We start from the raw sequence: 23,374 nt of genomic DNA, 5'->3' as shown, positions 1-23,374 counted from the left end.
TTTCGAGGAGAACGGCTTGGAGGATGGAATCCATTTTTTTAATGGGTGTAGGGGTGTACCCCATTTCGCCTACACCCATTTCGCCTACACCCATTTCGCCTATTACCCATTTCGCCTACCCCCATTTCGCCTACACCCATTTCGCCTATTCACCATTTCGCCTACACCCACTTCGCCTATTCACCATTACGCCTACTCACCATTTCGCCTACTAAAAAGGAAAAGAGTGGTGTGCGCTGGACATTTGAACAATTTTACGAATTGTTGAGCTTGGTTTTTTTCCTTCATATTATAGCATATTTCCCAGTTAAACTTTACCACACTTTATCATTCCAACCCGGCCTCTTGAGACAAGACCACCATTGATTTTTTAAGCCGCCTTGCATCAAAATATGCTACGGGTTGGGAATCTGAAATTTGGATATGACATTCCAGACAGTCAGGCGAGTAAATGGTGAAATTTTATTAAAACTGGTGGTTGTCCACGAATTTTTTGTCTTCAAATTGGACAAATTTGAGAGACCATGATATTTCCACTGTTTTCAGCCAAATCATGACCCTACTCATGACCCTACTCAGTTCGTCTGATAGTATTTAGTTGGTATTTAGTTGGATAAACTGCATATTTCTAAAAGCGTTACAAAATTCTGGCACCAATAGACATTTCAAATTAGACTAGAAGGCTGAAGCATCTTTTGAATTTGAAGTCACTATCATAAAACATTTGAAATGATGGAGGCAAAATGGGTAATAGGCGAAATGGTGAATAGGCGAAATGGGTGTAGGCGAAATGGTGAGTAGGCAAAATGGTGAGTAGGCGAAATGGGTGTAGGCGAAATGGTGAGTAGGCGAAACGGGTAAATTTTGTAGGCGAAATGGGTGTAGGCGAAATGGGGATGAACCGGTGTAGGCCTAATGCAGTTTAGTAAGGGGAAGGGTCCTTTCGAAAATCAGCGCGATTCGAAATTAATATGGCCACCACGCTCACATCCTCAAAATAGGTTTCCACAATTATAATTTCCATATGCAAACTAGCCACTCCACTAAGCCAACTTCACCATTATCTCACCATCAACCTTAATAGGCTGAGGGGTAGGCTTTGCGATGCTATTTTTGAATTTTCCTGACTTTTGCAAACCCACTTGCCGAGTTGCCATCGGAAGTTGCGGTACTCCTTCTCCAGAGGTTGTATTCCTTGTAATCAACCAACGCAAATGAATGTTCATAAACAAGGAGTATATATAATGGTATCATTTTTTATCACAGATATTGCTAATCAAAACAGCATACAATGATATCAATCACAAAAGAAAGAATGAAAAAACACATGTTTAGTCGGCCTGAATTTGCAACCTGCAATAAGTTATAAGCTATCTTGTCACCAGAAACAACAGAATGTACAAGTGTACATATCAATCGCTGCGATCACTGGGATACCCTCCGACATTGATTGTATGAATCAATCATGACTGTAATTGAAAAATATTCACATATAGAAAAAAATACCAGTAGTTAATGTACATTCACATCAATACCCAGTCCTGTCGCTCCGTGTTTTAAGTGGAACGGTGCTCGTCGGCTGATTTTTAAAACGACCCCTGTTCTGTGCGTCACTTTTCAGTTTTATCTAAAAAAAACCTCGTCATAATGTTGATCTTGATCCTAGGTGAAAGTCAGACCTTTAGCAAGAGAGAGGTTAAAGAAATAAAAGTGGTGTCCGATGACAATTTTTTCCTGGAAATGCCAAAGAGCATGAATGCCACTTAAAATAACTTCACAACGACCGGGATTGCATAACGTCAGTCCGTGTAACAGATCGTGGTATGCTAGGGGTCACTCATGGTTGTCTCATTTACTTCTGAAGTGACGGAGAGTACCTTCCTTCTTACCCAGTTTATTTCTACTAACACTCCCATGTCACATGAGCACATTATCTTCAATAACAAACAAATATCAAATGCCGACCCCAGATTTACTCATAACTGACAACGTGTAGGTTCAAACCGGGCGGTCGCTCACTTTGCTGTCATTTCAGATTGCCCAAATTCACAAGATTGGGAACAAACCTATTGCACCACCTAGCGATTCATAATTGTTTTCAGGTAATTAGCAATATTACAAAAGAAGCTTTAATGTTTTGCAGTAATTAGGACATTCCAGCAGGGTCTATGATGAAATTGACTGTACGGAACAGACCGGACGGATTAATCGCGGTGACAGTGACATAATATGCTTCAAGTTTCGAGTTGAGCACATCGTCCACCTTGACCAACATCGTTGTTCCCTTTGTCTCCTGCCACTGGATGATGTCACTTCCGCCCTCGGTTGATCCCACAGTCACTTCGTAAACCAATTCTGTAGAACTGCCGAAAATTCCATCCCACTGGAACTGGAATTTTACATCCTTCATGACCCAAGTTTCGTGGAGACCAGTATCATCTGCAAAGAAATCAACATTGTACCGAGATGTTAGAAAGTTTTCAGGAGAGAGATTTTTATTTGACCGTTTTGCTAATCTCTTCAGTAACAATTGAGTGGGGAAAACCACAAGTTAATATCGCTGCCAAAAAAGGCCTTAGAAATTGTGTAAAGATCGCGATGGTCATGATGGTATGCCCTGTGAGGGAAAAGTTTATACTTAATGCAAGTTTTCCCGAAAACCTTTGGTTGGTTTGGTAGGGTGCAGTGAGGCCTAAACTCTTCACTTCACTTCAGCAAAACCAAACACAATGCTGTGAAGACTTTGCTTGCGCAAACGCAACAAGTTGAAACTTCGGTCAGATAACGGCAACTCCTAGGATCGTATTGATTTTACAGTAAGCAATATTTAACCCCATTTGATACTCTCTTTTTTAAATTTTTCAAAGCAAATTTCAAATAGCGAAAAATATCCAGTTGATCCAGTTCCTCTGACCGGAATTAAAATCACCGATAACGAAATGGCAGTGTAAAACAAAATACCCGGAATTGGGTCTTGGGGGCAAGGAATTTATCATATATTTCTGACCCTTGAGGTATTGAGGTAGGTCTCTGGAGTCAACAATAGTACGGTGTACAAACGACCATTTAGCTGCAGGAAGTATTACATTTGATATGAAAAATCCAATGTCATACTTTGATCCCAAAGAATTCATTGAAGCAAGGTTCCACTTTAGTGCCTATAATATTCCATAATTCAATATTTACGGGTCCTCGGTTTCATTTCACGCAAAAGGCCCTGTTAAGGAGACAGTTTTAGCTCTTTGGAATAAATTACAAAGCAATATGCGAATCATTTTGAGCAAATAATGTATTCGTCGGTCTTAGAGCAAAAACTCAATTTAGTATAGCCCATCTAGTAAGCCCATAAAATGAATTGAGTATAGCTGTATGCCAAATAGACACTGTTTTTTAGAGGAGATAATGGTCAACTCAATAGTTACCAAAGTCTCGAAATTTTATACATATTATGTAGCATTGATTTTATAATTTGTGTAGCATTGTTTCTCTACAGAACAGCATCATTTTTGACTTAAACCCTATGTACAGTCGTGATCATATTGATATCAACACCTATGCTTCATTCAGTATCTCCCAAATTAGTACACCAATTCCAATACAGTTTTCAGGATTTTGTTTTCTAATTACACATTATGGCAAGAATGTGAATGCATGAGTGAGTCATTATGTAATCAGCCAATTAAAAAATCCTCACAAAAAAAATGTTTTTATTTCAAACTTTTTTCGAAATATTTTTCGCTAGAAATCATAAAAATTGAAGATTTGTGCATTCGCATTCCTGCCATAATGTATAAATAGAAAACAAGATATCTGATAATATCCTGAAAACCGCATTGGAATTGGTGCATTGGTTTGGGAGATATTGAATGAAGAAGGTGTTGACATTAATCTGGACTGTACCTCAAAATCATCATATCTTACCAAATTTCTCAATTTATACCCCGTCAATTTGTTTGAGGTTTGTGTCGGAAGATCTTCCAAATAATGTATATATATGCAGAAATGGCGTCCAAACTGCGTAGAAGTCATCTACGGTTATTTTGGAAATAGCGAATTTACCTACTTGTTGCCGATTATTCAGCTTAATGGGAAGTGACTGCCCGCTAGAATAGCCCATTTCTTTGAATACCGAGAATAGGGAAGCATATTATTTTATAAGGTAAGGGACACTCAAGACTGCTCTACGGTCTAAGGCAATACCGACTGATCAAATGAACTATTGAGGTTCTCTAATAAACTACTATTGGTGTACAATTGTGTTGATTACGCAACGCAGACACGAGGGTATGAAAGAAAGACGGAACGTCAGCAATTAAGGTTATTTCTGTCCAATTATAAAGGTGCACTAAGCCAACTAATCTTTAACAAATTCAATGAGAAATCAACTTACTCCCGGCAGTCAAAGTTACTGTTGGCGTCTCAGTCTCAACCATGAAAGATGTCGATATAGAATCGCTGGCCATAGCCATGGCATTGACGCCCCTTACATGCAAGGTATACTCTCGACCTGTCTTTAGGTTCATATTACTGATGTTTAGATAGTTCTGTGCATTCTCCGCCACTCTATACCAGACTGGCTTCCAGATACCTTCACCTGTCAATTGGATCTGTAATTTGGAAAAGCAACATCATAAATTTCATGGCAATCAGTGGATGACGTTTAGACAATTCAAATGTAGAAGCGAGCCATCTTGAAAGTTACCCCCAATCTCAGAGTACACCAACTTAAAAAGTAGCTACCTGTACATGTAAAATATGATAGACATGTCCTGAATGTGCTCCAAGGATAATGCTTGAAAATGCTCTAAAAATATAGATTATATCAAGAACATCTCAATCCATCGCTGAAAAATAACACGTTAAGTATTTATTTGGTTTAATTGCGTATCTGCCCCTAGATATTACGCTCAATAAACAGTAAAGCATTAGTCATGGACTCACGGAAGAGAATATACTTTATAGTAGGGTGCTTCCTCAATGTCCTCGAATCACCAACGCGAACGCCTACCCCACTGCTGTTCGTCATAGTTATCAGAATGTCGAATAATGGGATAGGCGTTTACGTTTGCGTTTCGGGGGATTTGCGAAAACTCCCTATTGAATCTCTGAGCCTTCGCGAATGCCAAATTGACTTCGCTAGATTTACTTAATATAGTGTTGACCGAAATCTTGTCCTAAGCATTTTTATATAGGACAACAAGGATATGGTACAACGGTAGCACACAATTAACGAGAAAATCTACTTCTGTCTCACAACATACTCTGAGTGCTTGCGTACGTAGGTTGTGAAAACTTTCCAATTCAGTACCTGATAAAAGTCGATTCCTACTGGATCCACGAATCCCGTCCAGACAAGTTGCACGTTGTCCGTCCTGCTCTGATATAGATCCCTGGTTGGGAACGGTGTGGGTGACGTCTGCACCACATGACACTCAGCATTATCAACATTAGGTGGGCTGACCACAACTATAATTCCATTGGAGGACATCATGCTAGAGAATCCAGCAAAGTTATAACACTTGACCGTTGTGAAGATCTTTCTCCCTCCAACTAAAGCCGTATCCATGTTCTCAACAAAGTTATTCACGCCGTGAGCAAGTTTCGTCCATGTCATGACCTCAGATGAACCTGGGTTGAACCCAATGCAGTATTCGCAATAGTGGACCAATGACTCAACATCACTGACGTTCCAATTGCCCCCAACATTTGGATCGACTTGGAGATCAATATCGTCACCTATAAATGATAAGAAGAAAAATGCTCAGATTATCATTGTCGATTAGTCTAATTTTCCTATTGCTCGACTTCTTGCTTTTTAACAAAACGCAGTGACCGTTAACAATGGTTATATTTGTTTCACAAATTATCCACAAAATTAAACATACCAATTGAGACGTGCCGTGCCTTCCGCAAAGTTATTACCGCCATTTAGAGAGCTAATACCAGTAAACTTAGTTTCTAAATTCAAATCTGTTTTTTTGTTTCTCCGGCGACTGAAGTTATGAACCTTTATTATTTTTAACAGCAGACAAGACAGAAACATTCAAGAGTGTAAGAAAAGGGAATGTCAGAGTGGCACTTCCTGAAGTAAACATTTTGAGCTAACTAATCTGTGTTTCTTAAAAATGGATATCACCAAAATTTGGCGAAGACCAAGCTTTAAAACGCTAATTTTGAAGAAGTGTGACATACTTTTTCAATGAAATAAAAAATTAATAAACACTTAGATATACATTTTGACATGAAATCACTTTTTTTAAGTGTCAAGCACAATTCACTTTTTGAAACTCGCTCGGATATACTCTAGATGATTTTATCAAAAATGACCTACCCATCTCCGAGTCGTAGACAAAGTCGATAACTGGCGGTTTCAAGTCAACTAGAATGGCGTCGGAGTAGACCATGGTGTGGAGACCAGCTGCATTTGTTGCCACAACTGTCACATAAACATACGAGTTGTGATCAAGACGGAGATCCACATTCTCCCCAAAGTTAATTCTCCCAGTGGATTTGTAGCCTTGAAGTTGGGTGCCTCCTCTGACCGTACCTATACGATAGTAAAAGTAAGACGCAGTCAGTATTGAATCTATTAATAAGTACTGAATCAATTAATACATTGAAGATGTATAACTTGTTGTTGATGAAATGACCAAAGATGCATTCAAGCTATATAAAATATACAGATGAATTACTTATTTCGTTAAAAAATTCCAACGAGTTTCATTAGATTTGAATGTTTAAGAAACCAAATGACAAAACAATGCAATCAAACGGGGTGTCACAAAGGTTTATCTGTAACGAACATTCTTGCTTGGACTAGAGTTAACTTAAGAAAATAAAGATGGGAATACTATAATGACAAACATCCAAATCAAGTATTATCAACAAGCTGAAATAAATCCTGTATCAGCAAAATATCATAAGTGTCAGATTTATCCCTTTCCTTTTGTGACATCACAGCATAAATATTAACCACATTTTGGACAAAGAAAACGTACAGCACACTTCATATACATCAATACTAAAAATTTCTGTATTTTTCAGTAATTACAGGACGGATGTTAATGAAACAAAACAATATTTTCCGCCGAAGACAGTACATGTTCAACAAATGAAATTGACTAATATCTGACCAATATGAGAGTCATCGATCAGATCTAGATAATTCCTAACTTTTACCTTCGACTCTATTGCAATTTTATAAAACAGTTCCATTTAAAGTGGGAGTTGATAGGGCGCGCAACACATCAACTGTTTTTCATGGAGTATACCGTTTGAAGGAAAAGGCAACATACCAACGGCCCAGGTGTAATCCACAATTGGCGACTCGACATCAATGAAGTCCCATGCAGCATGAACCGATGTCCAGTCACTAATCAAGACCGTGTGCACGTGGATGGGAGTCTGCAGTGCACTCCAAGGGTTAGCAATAGGGTGAGGTGTCCTGCAACGAAATAAACAGCTTCAACATGTACACTTTAAATGTAATGGTGTGCAAAGGCTAAGTTCAACACTCCACGAGCTATAGTCTATTCGTAAACGTTTAAGTCCGCATCGTTTTGGGCGCTGGAACGCTAACTACTGATTGAATGATTTTGTAGCTTAGTTTTATTGACCTGGGGAAAAAAACTAAACATGATTTATCATTTTAGTAATCATATCGCCACAAAATGAATATTTCTGTATGTATTTGTACAGACCTACATGTATGCATTAGAATTAGACATATTCCGTTCTGTATATACCCTATATTTCTTGATCAATCTCGGTGAAATCCTCAGGTGAATATTGTTCGTGTCCATCATCTCATGTGCCAAGTTTGACAGAGAAATTGCCTGAAGTTTGGTCTATCCAGGTGATCATATAATGCGAAAAATTGAAGCTTAGATCAATAAAAACGAAACTTCAAAGAACATTACACTATTGGACAAAAGCTAACAAATAAAACATCAATAACTCAAATAACCAGCATTGTCATTATTGTGCTGATGTCTTACCTATCTCCAATAGACATGAGTTCCACAGACACCATATCTAAAGCCATGCCATTTCTATACCCAATGGTAGATATCCTGATATCCTCACTGCTTCCAGTGGCATGGAAGTAGTATGTATGTTCCTGCCAGATGAGCGACTCCATGCTGTTCTCCACGGTGCTGTCATGACGCGATATACGATTGTGTAGCTTGAAAACATGGTTGTATCCGGGAATTTCGATACGCCCTTCCAATGTCAGCAACGGAGTGTGGGTCGGGAAGATATGACTCGTGTAGAATCTTAGCCTGTACTTCTCACCGGAAGCTAAACCGGAGACAGATTGTTTTAACGAGCCATAGAATATAGCAAAATTTGAACCCTGGTGTGCCACATTGTCCGAGCCACTCAAGACGGCACACTTTGTATCTGTCGTATCTAGAATCCAATTAGCTGGAGTCATTGATTGCGTACTCAGGTCCTCAAAGTCCAAATTAAGTAAGTCTAAAGCTGACGACCCCGCACTTTCGAAAGATGGATTCTGCACCAAATTGTTGCCAAATGAGAATTTCTTAAGTGAGATCGGTGAAGTGGTATCGACTGTGACTCCATCTGAAACTGCTACATCTGACCAGAGTCCTGCAGCATCTACAGCCTTGACCTTGGTGTAATATTTTCCACCTGAAAATAGTTGAAATTACATGCATTTGGTAAACTTATAATAGAAATACATTTTCGATCTGCACGTGTTTTTCTTTCACAGTGTGTGGTAATGTCATTTCGATATAGCCACGGGTGTTCAAGGTATGTCAAATAAAGGAAGTGCCTGTCTAAATGTCGGCACTATTGCCTGGGACTCACCGATGCAAATCAGACAAAATTATGAATTGGCCCACTACCCTGCTTCCATACTGTTCTAAGCCTCTTCTACCGTGCAACAACTGAAGAAAATATTGTTTCGGACAATGACATTTGTCTGTCTAGAGAAAAATCAGATCTCAAATTAATCATATATATCGGTGGACCATGGACCATTTTGGACACTGCAATTTTGGACATGTTTATTTCAATTAGCTGGAGAGACTAACTAACCTTTTTGCACAAAATGCTCATAATAAGCTCGTTAATATCGTACTTCGGTGGCTGGGAAAGGACATGGTGATTTTCTTCTCAATGACAATGTTTATTTTTTGTTTTCTTGAGCGCCTGACTTACTAACTCAGGCGCCTGACTTACCATCTCTGGCGCCTGACTTACTATCTCTGGCGCCTGACTTACTACCTGGAGGCTCCTGATGACTTACTAACTCAGGCACCTGACTTACTAACTCAGGCACCAGACTTACTAACCCAGGCACCTGACTTACTCAGGCGGCTGACTTGCTATCACAGGCGCCTGCTTTACAAAAACGAGGCTGTTTGATACACGCGGTACTGGACAATTTACATTTGACATATAAAGACGTGGTCATGAACCACTCTTTGAGAACAGTGAGGATTTCCTTCTAATGAAGTGCAAGACCGAAATATTCCTTAATGATGGCATCTATCTTGACCTTTCCAGCTTCGTTTTCGTAAGTCAGTCGCCTGAGTTAGTAAGTCAGGCACCCGAGATAAATGAAGAAAAAAAATAACCATGTCTTTTCCCAGCCACTGTTAATATCAGATCTATGCATAGACTAATTTACTTTAGAGTAGCAGAAATAAATCAGAAATGAAGAACGTTTTTTACATCCACCAGATATATTCTTCTGCTTCGAGAATTCAGTGCCGAACACGGCATCCCTTTGTTCAACTTGCTTTTATACATTACTCACAATTACATAATGAAATAAGTAACCGAGTGAGGACTTTAAGAAGTGCCGACTTGTGGCATTTGTGAAGTTTCAAATTTGTCTTATTTTTTGTACGGATATGTTGGTTAGATGATCTTACCTGTCGCTATCGGTGCCTGGAGATGGACAAAATATGCCGTCTTCAAACCTACGTCCTGCCATGCAGCTAGACCGCAATCGGTTGGCCCATCAGTTGAACCGGCACAGAAACTGTACCGGTCAATAAACGATTCGGTGTCAGTGAAGCCATGCCACTTGCCAGATACGATAGCAGCATCACTAGTGTACTCTAGATCGTGTAGTCCTGTGAGAATAATGGTGGAATGTTAGACCACTATAAAATTGTTATTGTATCATAGTTTCAAACATTTAAATCATGACACTTGAGGAGAATCACAAGTAAGTTGCTCAAGTCAACCAACAAAGTGTATAAGCACAGTGAGAGGATTTTGAAATATGGAATGGTTAGACGGCTGACTATTTGTGAAAAACGGAAAAACCAAAATGTCCGTATACATTTTTGGTATAGATACCGATGAGGAAAATACATCCAATGATGATCAACAAAGATCATTAAAAATTATTAGTATCGATGCCCGTGGCTAAGCCACTTTGAATACGACGTGAACTTACCAAGACCATCTTCAATGTAGCCCTTCAAAGGCACAGTCGTATCTATAACAACACCATCAGAATGCTCTGTGCTGTGGAGACCAGCTTGATTATATGCGACTACATTACTATAGTACTTGTCTCCTTGGTTCATGGCAAGGCCTGTAACTGTCACTCTCTCAGCGCCTACTCCACCATTAACCTGGGCAAAAGCCTTTATATCCTCGCCTAAAAAAAGAGATATGTTATACCAGTATATGCAGCATATGCAATGATTTTGAACAATTAGCTGTGACCGGTAATCCCTAAAATTCTATAGGTGAAGGAAAATTGATACTTTTTCCCAAGTATTAAACTTCTGCTGTGTTTCTATGAGGCCCCCCCCCCCCCCCATCAACCAACCATTTTTTTCCAGATATTGCCCGTATCATAACATCAATATACACAGAATCAAGTATAGATTTAATCCATACTTGACACAGTACACAGTATGTATTGCCTAAATAAAGCTAGCGGGTCAAATACACTCTCCCGTGTCAGGCCAAAGCCGAGCAATCAGGAACATTCGTACGACTTTCTTGTCGCTTCATTTTACTGCATTTGATGCAGTATCTTTCTGTACTTGATATTTCAATGAGAACAGTTTTAGCATTGAATTGAACACACGAAATATATAAGTATGTTTTTCGATGTGAACTAGATAACGATTAATCGAAAGACATACGAGCGACATGTTTGGAAAGACTAATTTAAAGTTACGCGATCATGGATTGTATAATAAAATGTTTTAGAAGAGACACTCGGTGCAACAGGCAAGTGGCCAGTGACTGGTGAGTCGTGTTCCGACGGTGCCACTCATAACTGTTATATAGTATACTTATTGCAGACTGCTTCACTGAAGTTTTTCATTCGATGTGTACCTTACAGTGCTTACATACGGACAGCGTCCTTGCTTTCAACTGCACAAACTGAGAAGTTGGTATAATCAGAAAAAATAACAAAAATATTCCCGATTGCTCGGCTTCCATCATATCAAGAGCTGATATATTAGGACCCGACTGCTTTAAGATGCGACTACGAGTACACAATTCATTAATTGCTTCAGAAACAAACCTGATTGTTCGAATTTCACTTAACTATGATCGCTTCTTTAATTCATTTGCAATCCACACACACCGAAAGATGACGTCATGACTATGGTATCGTTAACCCACTCTGAACATGTTGAATGGCATCGAGTGACCAACTATTAATATCTTCCGTTGTTTGACTATTCAGAAACTGTCTTTGGATCGGTAACGCGCGTGTTTTTGGTGTGTAGGGGCCTTTAATTATAAAGCTAAGGGCATTTCGTTTTCTTGTCTAAAATTATGCACCAGTGATAATAATGATAATAATATTGAGTTCTTATATAGCGCTTACCTCCAGGATAGGAACTGATGGACACATTGAAGAAACTAAGAGCGTCACTGAAATCCCGGAATCTGTTTTTCCATGTGACAGCAAGAGAATCTCCTTGCGATGTGAAGTCAACGTCCCAGTCGTGACTGATATCAATGAGATCCTTCACCTAAAACCAGAAATATTACGAGTATATATCGAGTGGGTCACAAAACAATGGGTACACTACTGAAAAAGGAAATCAAATAAAAGGCATCAAGTGATAATTTTTCTCAGCAATCATCATACTGATATTTACGATCTCAAGCCAATAGGTCGAACATTTTGAAGACATCAGTTTCAAAAAGAAATCGCAATAAAACAAGCCCTTCGGCAGCAATTATTCACTTTGTTGGACAGTTAGATATTGTTCTGATTGTGACCACGACAACACTGGTATTTAGCCTGCTCTCTGTGGCCAGGAATCATCAAGGCCAATGTTTTTGGGTGGTATTGGGAGATCCAGAAAACATGGTCGACAAGTCATGCCCATGATCACGCAATGTCGGATGTGGAGGGTTGATCATGAAGCACAAAATCCCCCCTCCTCCTCATCAGAGCAACAATTCAAAGTGCTTCAGTCCAAGTTTAGCTGGTCCCAGAGATGGCCGGAACACTTATAGAATTCAAATTAGTTCTTAGGCAGAGCCCTCGCAACCAAGTTTCCAAGATCGCACCTTCACCGATCCCCACCCATTCTAAAGTGTTCTGGAACCTCCACTGTCAAAATAGTTTCAAACCGATTGCATAAGATATCACACCTATGGAATTTCAAAATGTTATGAAACATCATACAGGATTTCGCTCTCCTACCAAGGGCAAAATACATGTAGATATCACATTGAGAATGCAGTACTCAACTAAAGAGTAACTGCATTTGGCAGCGAAGCAGCGGTAGAAAAGACATTGCACAGTGTCTGAGGTATTGGTCGCAGTATTTGTCTCCTGGCCGAAGGAGACATGGAAACATTGAAGGAGAGACTTTCTCTAGTTTGTATCCAAGTCGTAGGAACAGGAGGAAGCGTACTACTCAATGCTGGTAACAGTATCTGCCGGCAGTATCTGTCTCCATAAAACTAATGTGTTTTAGCTTTATGCTGTCTATAACTACCAACAAGCATAGGTTAGTCTATCCTTCCTACTAATATAAGCAAAGAAGACATCACAGTTATATAACTACTCCATTTTTTGTTGTCGACTGCCTTGGTTACCAAAGACATACAATACACATTGAACCAACCTCGTTTACCTAGGGGTCATTGCGCGCTTCTATGGTCACTTGACTGCCCCTGGTATCATGTTGAGCTAAAACATACTGGATCCGTGCACTTTAGAGAAAACGCCAGCGCCATATTGAATTGTTTTGTACCTCCCACTTTTAGACTAATGGGGCGGAGAGTTGTCTGTAAGCCTGGACATTACGCTCCGTAATCGATTTGCCATCATTGACGGGTGCTTGTCATTTACACGTAAGCCTGAATACTTTGATAATCAGGCCCGGTGACAACAGACAAGACATTACAACATGGGTGCACATGACCCGACGCCTAGACAAGAGAGCATAGACAAGAGAGCTTAGGCCTATCCAAAATGTACGCTCATTGTTAAGAATGGAGGAGGAAGGTGACCCTGCCGTAGCACCTCGTCGTAAACGACAATACAGTCTAAATGAAAAAGAAAAATTGCTGTGAGACTTCCGAAGCACGAATGCCACAGTGGGAAATTTCGAAAATGATCATCACCTTCCGTACCACACATTCGCATGATGGGTGAGAGACGAGGCAGACATTCTCCAGCATCACCACGCATCAAAGAGAAAGGGGATGGAGCAGAGATGGCAATGAAGGAAACAAGGTACGAACAATTTTGACCAATGACCAGAACTAGAACATAGCCAATTAGTAAATTCTAACATCCTACGTCGAACAACGGGAAGTAGTTTGGATTAATGAGTATTTGCAGAAAAGACTGAATCTACAGAGTGGACCCGAAACAATGTTCACCCACTACTAGGGTTGACTAATTATCACATAAAGGAATTTCCTTTTTTATCAATAAACCAAGCCCCAATCGGCTGTTATCAATAAACCTAGTCCCGATCGGCTCTTCGTGGACAATTGTTATTGGCATACAGAGTGACCCAATAAAATTCCCCGTAGGGAGGAGTATAAGGAGAAGGGGGCACAAACAACACTACTAATCACTACAGGGTGTCCTATTCAGACGTCAGGTGACCATGTACAAAGCAGGCATTTGTATTAGTCAAGCTAGTGTCAAGGGACCTTATAATGAACAATTTTATTGGGCCATCTAAGAGGCAGGCAACAGAGCTGGCACTGTTTCATTAGGATTTTTCTGCTTAACCCTATATTCTTCCCTGATAGAAGAACCGGTTTGAATATTGACATTTTTTTCAGCTCGTTTCCCAGACGTCAAAGCGAACGTTTTTGACTGGTTTCAGGGACGACGAGGACTGGGGATTCCTGTCGTGAGGAAGTACATCGTGAAGACCGCAAGAGAGCAGTATACCGCCTGGTGGAATGGACTCGGTGCCGAACATCAAGGACACATTCTTAGAGAAGCACCGTACCACACCTTTCAGTTTTTACCACTTCAGATGGATGGGTCACCATATTTCTAAAAAGGCACAGCATCACCAGCGAAGACGAACTAAGGATAGTAAGCTCACACTAGATAATGCAGTTGAAATTGTAACAAACTTCCGCATTGAGTTTAGACTTCTCATCAGAAATGTTCAACCAAGGATTATCATCAATATCGATGAGACATTTGCATTATTCGACGCTATGCCAAACTACACATTCAACAGGAAAGGAGAAAAACAGGTCGATATACGGTCCTCCAAGGGAAACGCACGCCCAGGTTGCACGGTGACTCTTGGAATCACCCTGGATGGTGGGAAAATGACACCACAAGTAATCTTCAAGTCGTTAACTTGCCAACAAGCGCAGGATATAGAGGATAATTCCCCACCTAATATTTTTGTTATCCAGACTCCCACTGGTTGGGTGAGGATGCAAACAATGGATGAGTACATCGACGGGATTTTGGTGCCTTTCGTCACCGTTGAGGATAGGGACGGTGATAACAACTTCGTGTTGCTCTAGGATAGATTTACAGTCCATGCGAACGAGGATGTTCAGATGCGGGTGATCCAGATCGTAGGGACGGCTTCTTTAGTGCCGGCGAGGTGCACCTCTCTTTTGCAGCCCCTTGACCTTACAGTCATGGAGAGTTTCAAAAGCAAGTTGTGGAACTGTTGGACGACATGGAAGGCCAATTCCACAAAAGACGACTGCATTTGTAACCATATCACACCGAGATAAGTTGCTGGACTAAGCTCGGACTCTTTGGGTGACGTTCAACCTAATGTGGTGCGAAGTGGATGGAGATCAGCAGGACTTCTACCATATGACGTCAATGAAGCTGAAGGGGACGATAATGAGGACGGTAATGATTTGCCTGAAGGGAATGCGGATAGATTGGAGTTCCTTCCTATGGTAGAGGTTATATAAGGGCGTTTACAATACTGTAACCGCAATTGACACAAAAAAACAATGTCATTAGTAAACTGTTAAATAAACCTCGTAATTGATTGTAGTCTGTGTGTTTATTCATTCAATGACAACCATTACCTCATGACCCCACCCCGCTCCTAAGCCTCGCTCATGCATTGAAGTTTAAAAGGCCGTGAATGAATTGCACGAAAGGCCTTTCACAAAACTAGAATCTATATTCTATACCATGTTTAAAAATAGCGGCTGGGAATAGAATTTGTATCAAAAGATCGTAGCTCGCCGGAAAGACATTTATATCGTTAAAGATTTCCTTGAAGCATACAGGTAAATTAGATTCTCGTTATCTCCAACTTTTAACAATATACTGTACAGTGGTTTGCGCTTAAATGCTCTATAATCGTAAGTGGGAGAGAAAAATCCTGAGTAAAAGCAATACTGACCACGCTGCATATATACGTGGTGGCGTGGTCACAATGGCATGTATATGGTATCTCTCCGAAGAGAGAGCACTGCTTTAGTCTCATGAAAAGCTTCTACAGCGAAAAAAGTATGATTTTAGCGGGCACTGAAGCAACGTTCATGACAATATTTTTATAGCCGAAAGTAGATTTCACATAGTGCAAGAGAAACTGATGGACTGACTTATGTGGAACAACCACACACATTTCACCGGTCTTAGATCTATGGGTGTAAAATGGTTTACCTGTGCACCTCTGATAGTCGTGATCTCGGGCGGCATGACATCAGGGATGACGCCATCTGATGTGAACTGTGCATACTCTGTGGATGAGTACCAGGCCCGCACAAAAAACTTATATTTCGTATGGATATCGAGTGTCTTTGCTGGAAAAAAAACATTTAAAGGCATGTTTCATATGGTCAGATCATTGATACACCTTTTCGCTCATTAATCGAATCCAGCGTGACTCATTAGTTGTGTTTGGTATTAGTACGTCACCAATAGGAGGTGTTTGGTCGGTGGCAGATTTTGAAGGGCTTTAATTGGCTGCCATCGCTATGTCTGTTTTCTTTTCACTACCTAAAATATTCTAGTACGAACTGCAAAAGCAAATAGATCTATCATCATTTCAATGAATAAAAAGTAAGCATGGTAAAACAGACGAATTATTTCTTAATCAACATTTCTCCACTTTTCCTCAACTTTCAAACTCTGTTCACTGCCTAAGATATACTGCGTCGAGAACTGTGCAACAGCATGAACCTGTTCAGATATTGTCCAAATCCATTCATCTAAAATTAAAACGTTGAAGACAGATGTTCGAGACTGTGGGATACCCTTACTGCGTCAGTCGTTTTTTTACAGTCAACTTACTCCTTGGAAGTGCCAGAATAGCATGAGTGGACATGCCAACATTATGCCAGACGACCTCTGTGGCGATATCAAAGATGCCCGCTGGTTCTGGTTCATCATAATAGCCAGCACTCCATTCAAATCTGAAGAACAAGTAACGATGGAAGTGTTCGTATTCAATACACTGTACATGTAGTTCACATTGAAATGTTTCATCTATGCAGCTAGTAAATATATGAAACCGAAGTTTAAACCATTTTACTGCATAAAAGAGTTCAAGAGCGTACCTAAGCTTTCGACTCTGTTCAGAGCCTTCATCTGAGTGACGTCACCTATCTTTTGGACATGCTTTACGCATGCCCGAAAGTAGATTGTCCCAGATTTCTGGAAGTAGATCCATAAGGTGGGCATGCTTCTCAGACCTGTAGTTAGTAGTATTGGGTCAATTTCCTCCTACAGTTCAGCGAGTCATGTTGTCGACATCCTGTCACATTTAGTCGGTAATAGGGAACACCATGTCTAAAACTCAAAGCATTTTTGTGAAGCGATCACGAAGTGTCAAGATGATGATGAGGAAGAACTTAGAAGAACAGCTATGACGTCAGCGCTCTTTTCACCAGTGTACCTGCAGACAACAAGTGATCCAACTGCTTGAACTTTGTGCAAGATGTACCTAGTTTAGTTTTGAAGGGAAGTTTTACCGCTGCCATGGACTCACCAGTGTCGCTTATTCTGTGCAACTTGTACATGGAGGACTTTGAACCAAAGGCCCTTCCGCGGCCTCTCACCCACCGGTGATTCAGTTACGTGGATGATACTCATACTCCCGCACACCACCGAAATTTTTGGACACTTGAACTCAATTGATTTTGATATTCAGTTCACTACGGAATGCGACGAGGATGGGAAGCTGGCGTTTCTGGATACCCTGTCCAACCTATCTCAGGATGGCGGTATCACAACAAGGGTCTATCGGTAGGCAACTCACACGGACCAATACCTAGTTTTTTCGTCCAACCACTCCCTCGACCAGAACCTTGGGGTGATAAGAACTCTTCTTCACTTGGCTGACACTGTTGTGACGGAACCTGAGTAGAGGAGCAAGGAAGTAGCCCATGTCAAACAGGCATTTGCAACCTGTGGCTACCCTGGCTGGACCCTTAACAAGCCGAGGTCCAAAGCCAGTCCCAAGGACTACTCTGGCGACTAAGAGCAAACCGGGCGCCCACATCACGCTACCCTATGTACCGAACGTCTCGGAAAACCTACGCCGGGTTTTCAGGAAGTATGGTGTACAGGTGTACTTCAAGCCCACCAACACTTTAGGTCAGTTGTTGGTGTGGCCTAAGGACCCCACTCCCCCCAAGGAACGGTGTGGACCAGTGTATCTGATCAAATGTGAGGCAGTGACAATGACCCCTGTGAGGCATCTTTTCTCAGGGAAACCGAGCTAGATTCATGGAGCATCGCAGGTCCAGCTGCACGTCATCGGAGGTTTCGCAACATACTCATAATCACCATAAGGGACACAACATCAACCTCGACAATGTGAAAATATTGGATCAGGTTCAGGACTGGTTTAAACATGGCATGAAGGAAGCTATGCAGCTTAGGACTCTCAAGTCCTCCCTCTTACAGGGATGGGGGCGATACCAACTTCCAGAAATCTTGGACAATATACTTTCGGGCATGTGTCAAGCATGTCCGATGAATGCTCTGGGCAGAGTCGAAAGCTTAGGTACGCTCCTAAACTCTTTTATGCAGTAAAATGGTTTAAACTTCGGTTTCATACATGTAGTTGTTTTCCACTGAATGATCTTGTAAAAAGGTATTCAATATCATCACATAATAAAGTTTACATTTTCCACTCCAATCAAGCTAAGAACATCGATTATACTTTCATTGCATTTCTGCAGCCACACATCACTGAGCATTACAGTCCTCAAATCTTGATGCCAATAATTCCTATGGACAGGCAACCAATCCAAACATGAAGGGTAAATTTGACAAAAACGTAAAATGCACTTTTTACCTAATAGCAGCCTTTCCTTTGGCAGTCTTTACATTCCATCGTCCAATCAGGGTACATTTAGATGGGGTGTAATCAACGTCGATTTGATTTCCATTCCAATTGAAATCCAGGACATCCAACACATCGTATTCGGTGTTCGAAGTACCTGAAACATTTGGACAAAACTAAATGGTAGTATTTTTCACCACATTTATAAAAATTCATGAAATAAAGTATCTTCTTGTTGCGAGTTTCAGTTTTTTTTGCAGCACACCTGCTCGTGACGCCGTTTATAATATCAGGTAGGTTTCGCAACCCTTACGAAAAACGGAATACGAAGTTCTGTGGTTGCATCAAGTCCTGCACGTGTTCGATTTACGCCACACGGCTTTCATATACTATACTACACTCAGTACACACATGCAGACAATAGAAATCCACGAAAGTCATTTTTTAGGAAAAGCAGTCAACATAACTTTCTGCAGGGTCCACGTGTGCTGAACACGCCTTCTCCTGTCAGCCCACATGTTGTATTTTCGAGGATCTTTTATTGTTGCAGTTGGGGGAGCAACCAAAGGGTAATACACAGTATAAAGTTAATGGTGGATTATAGCATAAATTAACTCACCTGCCGATTGGTCAACGCATGAACCCAATCGATCTGCACATCGCTGGTCCTCCACTGCGCACACGCAATCTCCCTCACAACTTTGTGCAGTGCATCTTCGCATAAGGTTCAAGTGGCCACCGGGCACTGCCTTGAACTCATTCATGATATACCGACTTTCTAATCCTGCCTGTAATCAACATAGAAAGACTATAATAAAACAATATCTATATACCGCGAGAGACCAACACTGACTCAGGCTTCACGTCCGCCCGTCACAACCTGAGGCACCTTGACGGCCTTGACTTCCAACTCAGTGCACCTGACCATCATTCTCCCTGCATATGCGTAGTGATATTTCATAAAGGTCCCATGTTTAAAAACTACTTTGAGCCAGGTTTTACATAAAATCGCTTTGAATTATATTAGGCAACGGATATTTGGCAAGCATGCTTGCTATGCAGCAATTATTTTTAACTTGGGTGGCAAGCATGCTTGCCGTCTAAAGTGAAGATCTAATCACAAGGTAGCAGAATACGCCCCTCTAATGAATATTAATTGGAAGTGGCTATTTGGCAAGCACATGCTTGCTACGCAGTCCGTTATTTTTGTCACAGTGAAGCTGCTTGTGAGGCACGCCGGATATTTTACTAGTGAAATTTTTTAGATACTTTTAACGAAATATCTTCTGCCTAAAGATTAGAACTGAAAATCAAAACCAGTGCGAAAGTGATCTCCATATCATGGTCTGATTTCGATATGTGACGGCAACTTGTTTATGACCATGTCATTGATTATTATGACCTTCGCCGTTCGTAAAGAACATTCGTACTCGAGTTTGAAACTTTCTAAGCGTGTAGATACGTGCTGATGTGAAGACAGATACTACGTATATAAAAATATTACCAATATTACGTTTAAGCAAATTCGTTCGAATAATAACTGCACTACGGCTTTGTGTAGAACTGATTTTTATCATTTTCTGGACTTTGGTGATTTCCGGTTGTTAGAAACGGTGTATACCCCAAGTAAGATGACCAGTGTGGGGATTCGGACAGGTTTAGCAAATCACGGTCCGCTATTGTTACCGAAGCGGCCAGCAGACGACAGCAAATATATTGAAAGCACAGGCAGATTCAACCGCGAATATTTCCTGTTCTATGGCACTAAACGTGGATTTGCTGGTTGGTATTGCTAAATGATAGTTCAAACACATATGTTAATAGGTAAGCAGAGAAATCAGTGTTTTTGTAGCCCTACTCCCAATTAAGGGTACAAATTTCACACATATCTACCATATCTGCCTTAATTGTCATTGTCATTGCACGTGCTGTGTTGTGTAGCATGCACACCAGATTAGGAAAATGTGATAACAAGCACTAAGCTCTAAGTGTTTCATAATATGACTTAAAATGCAGTTATAGCTGGCATACTATCCACTATGGTTACATGTGGGCACTGTCATGACTGTCAACTATGTTTATTGTGTAACCATAGCGGACAGTCACACAGGTGCCCAGAGGTGAGCGGAGAGCCTGCCATATATTTTTGCTAAGTCACTTTATAGAACACTTAGAACCAAGCGCTTGTAATCACATCACATCAGGTCATTTTGGTTTTTCTTCGTCTTTGAAGTATGTTTTACCAAGTTTAAATGACATTTCAGCACTTCAAAGGTGGTCGAATGCCATCTTCAAATGTAACAGGATATATTAAGTCAAACATCAGCGTGATTAAAACAGCCGTTTTTTGCAAGTTCTTACTTTATTACAGAAAGTGCGATCCACTAATATAATATAGATTATGACGAACCAGGGGAGGAACCACGACAACAGTAATGTGTTTCCACATGTACGAGGGATTGTAACCTAGTTTCTTGAAGTGTCCTCAAACAAATTATGCGGAAGGTTTTCATAGCATATTCTGTGATCATGCAACTGCAACTGCAGCGTTACACTGTCAGAGTTTAGCTGCTTTCTCAGCCTTTGCGGGCAGTTAATTACCAATTATATGCCAATAATTAACATGCTAATTCATCCACTCTTAGAGTAACCAGACTAAGTCTGGTAACTCTAAGATCCAATGTATTCGAAAGCAGGGCTTTTGCTGCTGTAACAGAAACTGGTCTCTAAACGTGATTGTCTAAAATCATCATAGTCATCGTCATCTTAGGACAAAAGAGTGAGGAGAAAACGATCCACATCTCGCTTATCCCGATCACCTGGTCAAAAATCGTTTAATATAAAACTAGCTCCTCAAATGTTCTATCGTATTAAAACAAATATCATTCTTGCAGTAGCATATAGGCATATCTCCTGGCCAAAACCTCTACCGAAATTTACATGTGCCTTGCGAATAAACAAATGGCATCAATATCCGACAAAAATGAAGTTAGTGGTAGTAAAACTGTCCTCAGATTGTCATTTTGTACTCTTAAAAATAAAAAAAGCATTTTGATATAATTTGACATATGAACTATATTTGTGAGCGAACTGTTTAGTTCTCAAAAGCATCGCAGCCGAATCGTGTACCTTTATTGGGAAGGAAACATTTCCTTGATACACAAATGACATGACTTATCCCAAGAGTCATCATATTAGGCTAAGCATGATAACCTACCCCGTTAAACACGTTTGGTTTGAGTCCTAAGGCTGAAGTCAGCAAGGCCATATACACGTTAAACAAAGTAGAAGCAAATATCAAGAATACATACGCGGTGTACATAGAAACTTAATACAAAACAAATTATTTCTGAAGTGCAGTATCATTTGAAAGGCGATTGAAATTAACTTTTCGATTTTATAAAATCGTGACAAAATTAAACTGACTTACCGATTTTTTGGCTAAAAACTCAAGATTGATTTACAGAGAAATCACCAGGATAAAAAAACTGCAACAGAACATGGCCCCAACATGAAAACATTTTTTTTCTTCATCAAATTGTTTCTTTTTTCAGGCTACCCATATGACACACCTGCGCCTGATCATTTTTGTTCTGACGTGTCTGCTGTTTAAACTAATGATGAGTTGGATCATATATTGTTAAGATTCATTCAACTTATACATACCCCGTTAATAGCATACATGGTGATGTAAATTTGGTCATTACTATTCAATGTCTGAGAAAGGCTGACGTCAGCAGTCTGGACCTTTCCTTCGTCGGCCTTGTCAACACCTGTATTAGCATGGGATATGGTTCGGAAACCATTCTGAAAAAAATCAACGGGCAGTATTATGATGTGCAGTATTATGATGTGCAGTATTATGATGTCCACTCTATGTCTTTGCTGCAACATTGTGTACTACCTAACCATATTAAAAAACTTACTGGAACAAAAATATGCGACAGCAGTCTCATCTTAGTTGGATAAAACTCCAGGAATATATCCTGAGATTAAAAAAATCCCCAAAAATTCATCTCTCTCTCATGGATGGTGACGTACATGTACACTGTATTGTTTCTGGCATAGTTCAGCCTGATGTTTCCGATCATCAGCAAGAGAAAAATAATCCTCCATGATATCGATTAATTCAAAGTGTGGCCATTACAAAATACTGAATTTTGACATGTTAATATAGCCTACATAACGCATGTTTTGGAGTAATGAAAATCAACACCAGGTAAGACCGGTGCGGTATTTTTGAGTGCATAACCCACATTTCTCAGTGCCCGATTCCCATCACCCATGATTACGGTTCTATCTCAATTGTCATCAAAACTTACCGAAGTCATTTCGGTCCCAAATGGCCCCCTTCCAACGGAAATCATATAACTAACCACACCGCTGTGGAGGTCAGTAAATCCGAGCCAGGAGAGTTTAAGGTTGTTTGATGTCCACCTCATCCAGCCGTCCTGATGCCTTGTCAGACGGGCAGCGTGCATTGTTTCAATGGCCCAATTGCCTGCAGGATAAAGGGAAATTACTATCAACTCCTGGCACGTGCAAGACTGCGTGAAGAAAATGAGCATTTTTCAATGGTTAGAATATCTTTATTTTTTTGCATTTGTTTTGAAAGAACATCCTTTTCCCAGTCTTGGATTTAG

The 23,374-nt window shown here is 40.4% G+C and overlaps 2 protein-coding genes across 2 annotated transcripts in view; one reads left to right on the top strand and one right to left on the bottom strand.

The window, feature by feature from the left end:
• Positions 1-23,374, top strand: part of LOC135493045 (uncharacterized) — a 111,500-nt gene that overhangs the window by 80,123 nt on the left and 8,003 nt on the right. The gene's annotated exons all lie outside the window — the stretch shown is intronic.
• LOC135492940 (uncharacterized) overlaps positions 1,252-23,374 on the bottom strand; it is a 93,515-nt gene continuing 71,392 nt past the window's right edge. Inside the window, exons 32-46 of the mRNA XM_064779686.1 lie at positions 23,054-23,232; positions 22,398-22,538; positions 19,351-19,519; positions 18,744-18,888; positions 16,733-16,854; positions 16,103-16,242; positions 11,843-11,990; positions 10,442-10,648; positions 9,909-10,112; positions 7,998-8,655; positions 7,296-7,444; positions 6,332-6,547; positions 5,309-5,736; positions 4,391-4,607; positions 1,252-2,439 (exon numbers count right to left, since the gene is read on the bottom strand). Of these exons, the coding sequence (XP_064635756.1) occupies positions 2,147-2,439; positions 4,391-4,607; positions 5,309-5,736; positions 6,332-6,547; positions 7,296-7,444; positions 7,998-8,655; positions 9,909-10,112; positions 10,442-10,648; positions 11,843-11,990; positions 16,103-16,242; positions 16,733-16,854; positions 18,744-18,888; positions 19,351-19,519; positions 22,398-22,538; positions 23,054-23,232 (3,416 nt within the window). The 3' untranslated portion in view covers positions 1,252-2,146. The remainder of the gene's footprint in view (positions 2,440-4,390; positions 4,608-5,308; positions 5,737-6,331; positions 6,548-7,295; positions 7,445-7,997; positions 8,656-9,908; positions 10,113-10,441; positions 10,649-11,842; positions 11,991-16,102; positions 16,243-16,732; positions 16,855-18,743; positions 18,889-19,350; positions 19,520-22,397; positions 22,539-23,053; positions 23,233-23,374) is intronic.

The sequence above is a fragment of the Lineus longissimus genome, chromosome 8 (assembly GCF_910592395.1).
Source record: "Lineus longissimus chromosome 8, tnLinLong1.2, whole genome shotgun sequence".
Taxonomy (NCBI): Eukaryota; Metazoa; Nemertea; class Pilidiophora; order Heteronemertea; family Lineidae; genus Lineus; species Lineus longissimus.
The sequence above is the reverse complement of the archived record's forward strand: the minus strand, read 5'-3'. Positions and strand labels throughout refer to the sequence as shown.